General features: G+C 36.8%; 1 protein-coding gene across 1 annotated transcript; it reads left to right on the top strand.

The window, feature by feature from the left end:
- Positions 1-275: 275 nt before the first annotated feature.
- Positions 276-13,310, top strand: LOC127422599 (coagulation factor IX). The gene is made up of 9 exons (XM_051666263.1): positions 276-434; positions 632-731; positions 2,571-2,728; positions 5,886-5,910; positions 6,050-6,163; positions 6,246-6,380; positions 10,464-10,771; positions 11,092-11,206; positions 12,552-13,310. The coding sequence occupies exons 2-9, from the start codon at positions 665-667 to the stop codon at positions 13,145-13,147; spliced, it is 1,518 nt and encodes a 505-aa protein (XP_051522223.1). The 5' UTR covers positions 276-434; positions 632-664; the 3' UTR covers positions 13,148-13,310.
- The last annotated feature ends 257 nt before the right edge of the window (positions 13,311-13,567 follow it).

Genomic DNA, 13,567 nt, shown 5'->3' with positions numbered 1-13,567 from the left:
CATCTGATTCATAAACACAATGTGATTCTGAATCAGCTATTTTTCTTTAAAGGTTTTGATATTAAATTGATTTGGATTAATTGTGTTAGCTTTATTGTTAAAATAACAGCACACCTTGTGGATATATTGAAGTGTTTATACTAATGTAAAATGTGCCTTAAAAGAGTGTATGCAGGAAATGTAGCATGTGTGTGCGCGCACATGTAAACATTGTGCTTGTCTAAAGGTCAATTTTATAGCGCAATACAAATACTGTTATTTATCACTGGTACCAACTAAACGAGAGGTCTAATGTTTGCTGCTGCTGGCATCATAACAGGTTCATCTGAGGTCAAATAAACTCTCTATAGAAACATTAAAATAGTTTAATTTAACCTCCTTCAGACTGATTTTAAACCAAGGTGGAGAGTGGAACATACAGTGAACTGAACAAGGTGAGTAAATGTCTATGATCAACTCTAGATACTGAGGGGGAAACAGTTATTTTAGAAAAAAAAAATGAACAGGCTGTACCATCTGTGGCAAAATAGACTGTTTAAAATGGAAAAAATTAACATTTAATAATAGCAGAGTTGGAGGAGGTCAATAAATATTTCAGTGTTTTTTATGATTTTAATTCACATGTAAACAGGTTCATTTACAGCAGATCATTTGCGGATTCTTGATGTCTGAATCAGTGATATGTGTGATTCTTCTGTTAATACATCTAAACTCAGCCCTACAGTCTACAGGTGACTATCTATCGAACTATCTATCCATCTATCTATCTATCATTTATCTATCTATCTATCTATCATCATCTATCTATCATCTATATCTATCATCTATCTATCTATCAGTCTGTCTATCAATCTATCTATCTATCTACAGTTGAAGTCAGAAGTTTACATACACCTTAGCCAAATACATTTAAACTCAATTCCTGACATTTAATCGTAGAAAACATTCCCTGTCTTAGGTCAGTTAGGATCACTACTTTATTTTAAGAATGTGAAATGTCAGAATAATAGTAGAGAGAATGATTTATTTCAGCTTTTATTTCTTTCATCACATTCCCAGTGGGTCAGAAGTTTACATACACTTTGTTAGTATTTGGTAGCATTGCCTTTAAATTGTTTAACTTGGGTCAGATGTTTTGGGTATCCTTCCACAAGCTTCTCACAATAAGTTGCTGGAATTTTGTCCCATTCCTCCAGACAGAACTGGTGTAACTGAGTCAGGTTTGTAGGCCTCCTTGCTCGCACACACTTTTTCAGTTCTGCCCACACATTTCCTATCGGACTGAGGTCAGGGCTTTGTGATGGCCACTCCAATACCTTGACTTTGTTGTCTTTAAGCCATTTTGCCACAACTTTGGAGGTATGCTTGGGGTTATTGTCCATTTGGAAGACCCATTTATGACCAAGCTTTAACTTCCTGGCTGATGTCTTGAGATGTTGCTTCAATATATCCAAATAATTTTCCTTCCTCATGATGCCATCTATTTTGTGAAGTGCACCAGTCCCTCCTGCAGCAAAGCACCCCCACAACATGATGCTGCCACCCCCATGCTTCACGGTTGGGATGGTGTTCTTCGGCTTGCAAGTCTCACCCGTTTTCCTCCAAACATAACGATGGTCATTATGGCCAAACAGTTCAATTTATGTTTCATCAGACCAGAGGACATTTCTCCAAAAAGTAAGATCTTTGTCCCCATGTGCACTTGCACACTGTAGTCTGGCTTTTTTATGGCAGTTTTGGAGAATTGGCTTCTTCCTTGCTGAGCAGTCTTTCAGGTTATGTCGATATAGGACTTGTTTTACTGTGGATATAGATACTTGTCTACCTGTTTCCTCCAGCATCTTCACAAGGTCCTTTGCTGTTGTTCTGGGATTGATTTGCACTTTTCGCACCAAACTACGTTCATCTCTAGGAGACAGAATGCGTCTCCTTCCTGAGTGGAATGATGGCTGCGTGATCCCATGGTGTTTATACTTGTGTACTATAGTTTGTACAGATGAACGTGGTACCTTCAGGCGTTTGGAAATTGCTCCCAAGGATGAACCAGACTTGTGGAGGTCCACAATTTTTTTTCTGAGGTCTTGGCTGATTTCTTTTGATTTTCTCATTATGTCAAGCAAAGAGGCACTGAGTTTGAAAGTAGGCCTTAAAATACATCCACAGGTACACCTCCACTTCAGTACACCTCCTATCAGAAGCTAATTGGCTAATTGCCTAAAGGCTTGACATCATTTTCTGGAATTTTCCAAGCTGCTTAAAGGCACAGTTAACTTAGTAAACTTCTGACCCACTGGAATTGTGATATAGTCAATTAAAATTGAAACAATCTGTCTGTAAACAGTTGCTGAAAAAATTACTCGTGTCATGCACAAAGTAGACGTCATAAATGACTTGCCAAAACTATAGTTTACTAATTCTGAATCTGTAGAGTGGTTAAAAAAAAAAGTGTATGTAAACTTCTGACTTCATCTCTATCTATCTATCTATCTATCTGTGTGGCTGTCTGTCTATCTGTCTGTATGTCTGTCTGTCTAATAGGAAATGTTTATGAATTTTTATGTCATGTTCAGTGTTCATGGACAGGCGTGATGCGGCTCATCTGCTCAGAACCCGACGAGCAAACGGCTTTCTGGAGGAGATGAAACCTGGGAATCTGGAGCGGGAGTGTTATGAAGAGCTGTGCTCGCAGGAAGAGGCTGCTGAGATCTTCCAAAGCAAAGAGAAAACGGTTCTGTCACATTTTATTCATTACTGATCTGAAACAAAAAAATCCATTTTACAGAGAGCACAAATTACACTTTTAAAAACAGAGGTTCTTCAAAGGCTCTTAGGTTCAACATAGAACACTGTTCTTATCAAGAACCATGTCTGGTTTTCTGCATTAATTGCTCATAAAATGTGATCTCATCTTCATCAAAGTCACAAGTATAGACAAACTACAAAGTGCTTATGCTAACAACACACACACAATTATAATCTTTTATGTCTTTATTGAACACATCCCATTAAACATTCAAAACAAAAAGTAAGTGAACCCTTGGATTTAATAACTGGTCGATCCTCCTTTGGCAGCAATAACTTCAACCAAGTATTTCCATTAGCTGCGGATTAGACCTGCACAACATTCAAAAGGAATTTTGGAGCATTCTTCCTTACAGATCTGCTTCAGTTCAGGCTGTCTGGTGTGTACGGCTCTCTTGAGGTCACTCCACAGCATTTCTATTGGGTTAAGGTCTGGACTCTGACTGGGACACTCCAGAAGGTGGATTTTCTTCTTTTGTAGCCATTCTGTAGTGGATTTACTTCGATGTTTAGGGTCACTGTCCTGCTGCATCACTCAACTTCTATTGAGCTTCAGCTGGCGCACAACAATCCTGACATTATCCTGTAGGTTATCTTGATAAACTTGGGAATTAATTTTTCCCTCCATGGTGGCAAGCTTACAGGCCCCAAAGCAGCCCCAAATCATGATGCTCCCTCCACCATACTTCACCGTTAGGATGATGTTTTCATGTTGGTATGTTGTGCCCTTTTTATGCCATACGTAGTGCTGCATGTTCTTCCCAAACAATTCAACATTAGTTTCATCAGTCCACAAAACATTTTCCCAGTAGTGTTGTGGAGTGTCAGGGTGGTCTTTGGAAAACTTCAGGCACGCAGCAATGTTTTTGTTGAAAAGCAGCGTATAGTAGACTCATGAACAGAGATGTTAATCAGTTCCAGTGATTCCTTCAAGTATTTATCTGTCACTCTAGGGATCTTTTTTACCTCATTGATCAAGTATTTCCGGTAGATGCGGATTAGACCTGCACAACGTTCAGAAGGAATTTTGGACCATTCTTCCTTACAGAACTGCTTCTGCGTGTTCTTCCCAAACAATTCAACCTTAGTTTCATCAGTCCACAAAACATTTTCCCAGTAGCGTTGTGGAGTGTCAAGATGGTCTTTCGCAAACTTCTGGTGTGCTGCAGTGTTTTTGTTGGAAAGCAGCGTGGTGTCCTGCCATGAACACCATGCCTGTTTAATGTTTTCCATATAGTAGACTCATGAACAGAGATGTTAACCAGTTCCAATGATTCCTTCAAGTCTTTATCTGTCACTCTAGGGATCTTTTTTACCTCATTGATCATTCTGCGGTGTGCCCTTTGAGTCATCTTGGCTGGACGGCCACTTCTAGTGAGAGTACCCACAGTACTAAATCATCTCAATTTATAGACAATTTGTCTAACTGTGGACAGATGAATATCTAAGCTCTTCGAGATAACTTTGTAACCCTTTCCAGCTTTATGTAAAGCAACAATTCTTGATCGTAGGTCTTCTGAGATCTGTTTTTTGTGAGGCATGGTCCACGTCAGCAGATGCTTCTTGTGAACAGCAAACTCAAAATGTTTGAGTGCTTTTTATAAGTCAAAGTAGCTCTAACCCACACCTCCAATCTCGTTTCATTAATTGGATGCCAGGTTTGCCAACTCCTGACTCTAATTAGCTTTTGTTGGCATCATTAGCCTAGGGGTTCACATACTTTTCCCAACCTACACTGTGAATGTTTGAATGATATTCAATATGTACAAGGACAATACAATAATTTATGTTATTAGTTCGAACAGATTGTGTTTGTTGATTTTAAGACAAATTTACACATAAATGCAGGTAATTTCAAAGGATTCACATACTTTTTCTTGCCACTGTATATGGTTATCGTGTTGCTATGGTTCTCTGGAGAATTAAAACTGCTCATAGATTCTTCAGATCAGTTTTTGTTTTGTTTTTTAAAGCATCAGTACATGTACGGTTTTCGAAAGAACTAGAGAATAAAAAGTTCTTTGTGGAACTTTGAAAATGTTCTCATGTGACATCAGACTGTAAAACCCTTTTTGGTTCTAATTGGAACCTTTTATTTTTAAGAATATATGGGTTTTTCTGTAATTTCTGGCACTTTTAGCATTGTAGACTTCTAGAAAGTAAAGTCTCGTTAAGAAATGTTTTCACACTCTCTCGTTTATTTATTTATTTATTTATTTTGTCTACTAACAATGTCCAACAATGTATGTACATGCATCACAGGAGATTTATGTAATTCAAGTCTTGAAAATTCCCACCAGTGTCATTTCCAGCACTTCCTGTATTGTGTTAAATAGAATTCTGTGCTGGAAATGATGCTAATGGAAATTACATTTTTAACGTTGTCTTTCTAAGGCTAATTTCATAGCCAACATTTTACACTATGTATGTATTTTCATAATGTAGTTTCATAGTTTAATATTGAATATGAAAAGCACCAAAAACTAAAAGGTTTCCACGTCAGTTTTAATATGAACTTCATAAAACAAAACAAAACAAAAGTCAAAAATAAACCCCTGAGACATGAAATTGAAGTTAAAGATGCTGTAAGCGATTTTAGCTGTTCTACTTTCACCAGACTGATACGTTGGATTAGCCACGCCCCCTCTTTCCAAAACCCCAAACTCCAAAGATACCAAATGAGCTTTATTGAGAGCAGAAACGGTTGTTAAATACAACAGCAGCAAAATAGCGCCCTCAATTGACAACTGTTATAAACAACATGGCATAAAAATGGCAGTAAGCCTCAATAATTCGCTGCAACTACAATACCATGAGAACATGCAAAGATTATTGACAGGCAGAAAGCGCCAGAGACTGCGACCCACGGACACATTTTAGTTTGCTGTTTACAGAGTCTAGAGCTGTCACAGAGACCGGTGAGATATCTCAGGACATTTAATTCATTAATAAAGGAGAAGAACATTTTTTTGCATACCTTTCCATGAAGAAATCGCTTACTGCACATTTAAAGAAACACCCAATAATATGATCTTGTTCTTGTTATAGTTTAGCAATTTTCTTCTTTCTGACTTATCTTTCAGATGGAGTTTTGGTACAGATATCAGAGTAAGTGTTTAAGTCCTTTTTTTGCATGTACTGTCACTTTGTAGTTCATCTGTTTTTTAAAACGATATTAATGAAATCAAAGTTATGACTTAATCCTGTTAGATTATGATGAAACTACATTTGTTGGTGTCATGTGTAGATCTGAATCTGTGTCAGTTTAACCCGTGTCTGAACGGAGGAATCTGCAGGGAGAACCGCGGCATTCACGAGTGTCTCTGTCCTCCACAGTACAGCGGCAAACTCTGTGAAACAGGTTCTAAATTTAAACACTTTAAAAAGTCACTTAGGTCAAAAATGGTATGATGTTAAAGGGTAACTGAATGTGTTTTCTTCAGAGATGTTTGACTGTAAATATAAGAACGGAGGTTGTCTACACTACTGCAGTCATTTACATCAGACAGCAAGTATCGTTTGCAGCTGTGCAGATGGTTACCAACTAGATGAAGACGGACGGAGCTGCAATCCAGCAGGTATAAACAGAAGCATCATACACATTATTCAAAATAAGTGTGCTAAGTTTTGTGCTAGGTGCCTTTCAAATGCAACTTCCATACACACACACAGTACATATATATATATTTGTTCCATTAATATTTAAGTTGAACAGTTATTTAAAAAAAAAAAAAAAACTGCGGTGTTGAATGCATGCGCTTGACTGATTTGCGTCTTTACACTTTCTTATCTATATGTGTAAAAAAAAAAGCTATTTTATTTGTCAGAATGCTCCAGTAGTTTCAAGAAGACAGTAAAGTTGGGGTCTGGGTGGCTCAGCGAGTAAAGACTCTGACTACCACCCCTGGAGTCGCGAGTTTGAATCCAGGGTGTGCTGAGTGACTCCAGCCAGGTCTCCTAAGCAACCAAGTTGGCCCGGTTGCTAGGGTGGGTAGAGTCACATGGGGTAACCTCCTAGTGGTCGCTATAATGTGGTTCTCGCTTTCGGTGGGGCGCGTGGTGAGTTGTGCGTGGATGGAGAATAGCGTGAAGCCTCCACACGCGCTACGTCTCCACGGTAACGCGCTCAACAAACCACGTGATAAGATGCGTGGATTGACGGTCTCAGACGCGGAGGCAACTGAGATTCGTCCTTCGCCACCCGGATTGAGGCGAGTCACTACGCCACCACGAGGACTTAGAGCGCATTGGCATTTAGGCATGCCAAATTGGGGAGAAAATTTAAAAAAGAAAACTGTAAATTTTGTAACTTTAAAATTGAAGGGTGTCATTTCTGTGACACTAGCTAGAGATTCTTTTATACTGAGATATCAACCTCCACGGAGAGAACATAACGGTCAACTTGATTCACATGAGTCTTCTAAGCCAATCATAAAATGGCCCTGACGTCAATGAGCCGCGTTCAGTGTTACGACAGTAAGTCACCGTTTGCAGACACCATACAAATAAATGGGTTGAATCGTAAACCGACACCTGTCGCAAACTTGTCTGACTTCTCTTATAAAACATACATTTTATCATAGTAATCTCCACACATAGTTCACTCCAAAAGGATTTTTTACTGTAAAACATGTTGAAGAGTAGCGGACAGGCAGTCAATTCATTAAGTAATGAGCTGTTTTCTCACAAAATTAGTTTATTCAGCGTACTGAAGCATCTCCTCCATAGACATCCATTCAAAAAGAACCACCTCCGGTCTTCTCGCCAGTGTAGCGTTGCGTTATGCTTTGTTTTGCTAACGTTTGTAGACTCGCCTCTTGGTGGAGAGGTTTTGCACTAGCATCACCAAACGGAAAAGTGGTGTCTGGTTTGTCAAAACAAATTACAGAAGCCCTGAACCGCAAGGTGGAAAAACATTTTACTAGGTTAAAAAAAAAAAAAATGTGTGTCTTAGTGACTTCCTGAGCCTATGTCCTACATAACCAAAAAATTCTCAGCACATTATTTTTTATTTTGCATAAAAATAAATAAATTGAAAATTGAAAAAATAAAATTGTATATGAAATTTTTTTTTTCTGATGCTTTTTTTTTCTCCATCTGGAATATTATTTTATTTAACATTTTCTCATCATTTTTTTGCTCTGATTTTTTCTTTCTCAAGAGTCAACACATGATATAATATATAATAAAATAATAGTTTAATACAATAAGAATATTTTGACAATTTTTCTCAAGAAAAAACAATGTTAGAGAGTCTTCTAATACATGAAATCCCACAATTAAATGAATATAACTCAGGTTACATTTTTTATATGGCATTCGATGTTAAGTATGATCAACAGGTCATCAAACAATCAGAAATCTTAATTTTTTTTATTTATTTATTTTTTGCATGGCACTAAAACACCATTGTAGGAAGGCACTAAAAAATCACCAAGTGAAATTTTTTTCATCTTGCAGTTCTGGGCTCCCGTAGCATAACTTGAGAAATTTTTCTTGCTAGCTAACAGTTAGCATGTAGTACCAACCAGTAAGCATGAAATCTTATGCTGACAAGGTGACAGAATGTAGTGAAGGTCATCAAACCATCAACTGTATTATACACAATGTATTAGAAAACTCTCTATCATTATATGTTTTTCCTTGATTAAGATTTGCAAAACATTCTCCTTATTGTATTATACTATAACTATACATTTATAAATCAACAGATAAAGTACCAGAGGCATTCTGTCACCTTGTAAGCATAAGATTTTATGTTTTCAGATAGTGGCACCTGGTGGCCAAGGTTGGCAAAATATGCTAATTGTTAGCTAAGTAAAAAATAAAATTCTCACCTGTTGTCAATTGAGAATAAAAATTAAAAGAAAAAAAAAATCTGATTAAAAACGAATTCAGAAAAAAAGTCACAGAAAAAAACAAATCAAAGAAAAAAAAAAATAGAGAAAAAAATTACATATTTGCCCGAGAGAGAAAAAAAAATTGCGGAGAATATGGAGGATGAAACCTGCAAAAATAATAAAGAAATAAATACACAAATAAATAAATATATAAATCCATATATGTTAGAATAAATGATTATATAAATTATTAAATGTGCGAGGTGATATACAAATAATTGAATAAATACATAAATAAATTAGGGGTGCACGAAATTGGATGATCTTCGTAAACAACAAATAAACATGCAAATACAAATCTGAGTACACGTGATGTAACGCGAGTCGTGACAATCAGACGGTGTGTGGATTGACAGAGACTGAGCAATCATGAATGCTTTTAGCTTCTCCCCTTAACACGAGCGCTCTCGGAGTCAATCAAACATGCGCACTCTCAGTATCTCATCATCAGTCACTCATCTCAGCACTATTCTGTGAGGATCCCTATTTAAATAAGATTAATATTGGTCACAACACCACTAATAACAGATATAACTGTTTAACCTTCAATAACGGCACCGCATCTTCACGCATTTGTTTAATAATTATTGATTTGTATTACAACAAGATGCCAAAGGCAGTAAACAAATCATAAATATGAATGATTTCTCACTGGAGCTTGTAATAGATATATTTGTCATATTTTTGAAAGTGTCTCTACTGTGTGTGATGCTCTCATGGTTTTTGGTTGCCAGTATGTCACAATGACCTCTTGATATTGGCAACAAAATTATTCATAACTGTTTTCAATACAAATAAATGTTTGAAATTCACAATTAATGTAATTTTATGTAATTTTGGTAACAATAAAAAGGTTTCATTTCTTTAACATTAGTTAATGCATTAGGTATCATGAACAAACAGTGAACAATATATTTGTACAGCATTTATTAATCATCATGTTAGTTAAAAAAATACAATTGTTCATTGTTAGTTCATTGTTAGTTCATTGTTAGTTCATAGTGCATTAATGTGCATTAACTAATACAACTTTTGATTTTAAAAATGTATTAGTATATGTTGTAACATTAAGTTCATTAGTTCATGTTAATTACAGTAATGTTGTTAAATAGTGTTAATAATGTTACCTTTTTGTAAAGTGTTACCATAATTTTACTGTGTGGAGCATAAACATATAACTGCAGCATATAACTTGCAAAAGTGTGGCAAAGGGCACTTTAAGAAAAATCGGTATCGGCCGATCTTTTTACCAAAAAAATCGGAGATCGGTATCGGCATCAAATTTCCTGATCAGTGCACCACTAAAATGTACAGCCTTAGCGGACAATGCAAATAAAAAATATGCATAAAATAAAAAACACAAAGAAGGGGGATTCACTTCTGATGAGGATGAAATGTATTTTATTAAACATGAAATAAAATGCAGTAATATGCAATATAACAACAATTAGGTCTACAACTATAAGCAGTTTCCCTAATCATTTCTACTTAATAAGTAGTTTGAGACTATTTCTTTCATTCTCTCACTTGTACTTTGGGAAATGTTTAATGTTACTTGAATTGGTGTTTTTTTTAGTGCATTTCTACCTTTATAGAAGGCAGTTTGGGATGTTTTAGCCGACCAATGTTTTTTTTCTTTCATTTATACGATTATGAACTGTGTTTTTACCGTAAATGTTTTTTTTGCAGTATACATTCATACCTGTTACCTGAACTATTGCAGATGTGTTTTCTCTGCTCTTGTGTGTGTGTGTGTGGTAGTGCAGTATCCCTGTGGAAAACAGTGGAATGGTGGGATCATGTCTCGCTCCTTACTGGATGATATAAGCCCCGCCTACCCATTCACTGATTATATAAACCACACCCACTCACTGGGAAACTCCTCCCACTTATTACATCAAAACAGAAGTACACCAGACAACACCACTCACCTGTCAACAAACCAGACCACACCACCAGCAAACAAATCAGTTATGCTGCACCCATTGGATGAACTGGCTCACTCAGGAAGTGACATCACACGCATCGTTGGAGGTCAGCTGCAGGGTCAGGGCGGGAGCCCGTGGCAGGTGCCCAAAACCGTACCTTAATAAATGATGCATTGTTGCATCCTTTCACGTTTCATTAATGTTTTCATGATTCATGGCTTTACCTGGTCATGACATTGAAGATGAAATATTCAAAATAACTTTGCTCAGAAAAAGTTAGTAAGATTTTATCACACTAGTCCCATGCCAACACATATAATGTATCATTAATGTTTATCATGTTACACTTGCCCTATAGACTTCCAGTATAAGAGAGTTACTGTACAGATAGATGCTGTCGATAGATCTTAACTTGTATTGAACCTGGAATATTCCTTTAGATGTTTGTTTATACACTTTAGGTTCTACTTCGTCGTGCGGATGAATACGGGTTCTGTGGCGGTTCTCTAATCAATGAGCGTTGGGTTGTAACGGCCGCACACTGCCTCCAGCAAGCGCCAGACCATGTGACCATCGGTGAGTCGTCATTTGTCTGAAGTGACCCTTGACCTTTTATTCAGGTGTCATGTTGCATTAATGAGTATTCTGGCAAACCACCTATTATTATATAAAAATGCATACTGAAGCATTATGAACACACTAAACATCAAACTATATGGGAGTTTATGATTAGTAGAAGTACAAGTTACTGTGTGTAATTACTGTATGTACATATATATTTTAATTATATATATATATATATATATACTCATTATTGAAAATATATATAAAATTAAAGCTGCAAGCAGCAATGCGGATTCCTCCTCAAAACTGCCAATTATGTAAAGATTGACATGGCAGAGACATGTACTTCACACATGTACACAACATTTCATTAATTTGTTATTAAACATTGCAAGAGTCTTCATATGAACTGGTGATTGAATCAAAGTATCGGTTTTATGACTAGCGGATTTGTAAAGCATTATTTTAGCGTTAGTGATAAATAATAGTAAACTGTAATTCTGTCATCGTTTGACATATCAAGGTGAAATTTTGCACAATACTTCAGAGTGATGTCATCTTGAAGCCTGTTAAACATTAGTCAAAACGGCATTAGATTTTTTGGACGTGGACATTGAGACAATGTGGACATTTACATACATGCGCACCTTTCAGCCATTTTGTATTGTATTCATTTCTGATAAATATCAAATTGAAAGACATGTATCCTACACATACATACATATGGGGTGGAAATGGCATCACTTTGAAAATGGACAAATTGGGGCATGGCCTGTAGCGCCACCTATAGGCTCACGTGGGCCATTTTTGGTGTGTTAGTTACTCGTGGCCTGTAGTATCAATGTGCCAAATTTCAAAACTTTTTACCAAGAATATCTTGAGTTATTGGGCAATTTAGAGCTACAGGAATAATAATAATAATACTAACAAAAACAATAGGTTTCCTCCAACCGGAGGAATACTTGAAAATATTTGGGGGGGTTATCTGGGGTGAAATATGACCTGGAAATTTCTTGACAGTTACCTGTAGAATCATACATAATTTTAAGATTTTTTTAAATATACTGTATGTGTGTATATATATATATATATATATATATATATAGTGGCACAGTAATATTACTACATGGTAGAATTTGTTGAACTGCCTTTAATTTATGAAGATTTAATTGATTCAAAATAATTGTATTATAGTAACTTTTTGCTGTAAAAACATTCATGACAATAATGTCAATGCAAAATCAATTAATACTCCCAAAAATGATTTCATTTTCTTTTTGCAAACTGTATTTTGTTTTTTGGGTGAAGTATGACCCGGAAATGTCTTTAAAACTTTCCCTCGTGTGTGTATTTGCAGGAGACTACGATAAGATGCGTCCCGACAAGGACGAGCAGAAAATCAAGGTAGAAAAAGTCGTGCTCCACCCTCATTTCCACGAATACACCTTTGACAGTGACATCGCTCTGCTGTACCTGTCCAAACCCGTGACCCGGGGCCCCTACGCCACACCCGCGTGCCTACCAAACGCCCTCCTGGCAGAACGGCTACTGAAGCCAGGCGAACACGGGCTGGTGTCGGGCTGGGGCGCCACACGCTACATGCATGGCTCCTCACGGTTCCTGAGGAAGGTGGTGCTCCCGGTAGTGGATCAGATGAACTGCATCCAGTCCACAGAACAGGTGATCACAGACAACATGTTCTGCGCTGGGTTTCTAATGGCAGAGATTGACGCCTGTACAGGGGACAGCGGCGGTCCCTTCATAGTCAACTACAGAGGTACCTGGTTTCTGGCCGGAGTGGTTAGCTGGGGAGAGAGGTGTGCAGCCGAGGGCAAATATGGAGTTTATACCAGGCTTGGTAACTTCCTGCCCTGGATACAGGACGAAATTATGAAAGAGGAACAAAAACGCAACCAGCACGTAGCGACTACTAAAGCTCCGTTACACTATTAATATCTTCAATAAATCAATTTTCTAATCGATAAAAATATTCCGATTTAAATCTGGATGAATGGGAAATTTTGTTTATGTCAAGATGCCAAAATACTTTTATTTCAAACTGAACAGCAGTTGTTAAATGTGTTGATTAATAAATGTGCTTGTGTCTTTAAAATAAGTCACACTTGGTTTTGGTATTTTAACACATTAACATTCAGACACATTTTGGGTTCACTGTATGACTCATTTTAAGCAATAGGGATACAGATAAGCAATATTATAAAAGTTAATATTAATACTTGTTAAGAATCTTAATTTTAGATTGGTTATTAATATTATAAAACCTCAAATCATGTCTCCGTTACCTTGCTGTATCAATAATAAATTGCGGGCAGTTTTATTTGAGTGGTACTTCACCTGAAGCAAACTATTTGT

This window comes from Myxocyprinus asiaticus, chromosome 31 (genome assembly GCF_019703515.2).
Source record: "Myxocyprinus asiaticus isolate MX2 ecotype Aquarium Trade chromosome 31, UBuf_Myxa_2, whole genome shotgun sequence".
NCBI lineage: Eukaryota > Metazoa > Chordata > Actinopteri > Cypriniformes > Catostomidae > Myxocyprinus > Myxocyprinus asiaticus.
Note: the sequence above shows the minus strand (reverse complement) of the source record. Positions and strands in the feature narration are given on the sequence as shown.

Excerpts from the sequence above, each read along its gene's own strand:
- LOC127422599 (XM_051666263.1), top strand. The coding sequence starts at position 665 with ATGTCTGAATCAGTGATATGTGTGATTCTTCTGTTAATACATCTAAAC. Across the intron at positions 2,729-5,885 it reads TCCAAAGCAAAGAGAAAACG|ATGGAGTTTTGGTACAGATA; the intron begins GTTCTGTCACAT and ends CTTATCTTTCAG. Across the intron at positions 5,911-6,049 it reads GTTTTGGTACAGATATCAGA|ATCTGAATCTGTGTCAGTTT; the intron begins GTAAGTGTTTAA and ends TGTCATGTGTAG.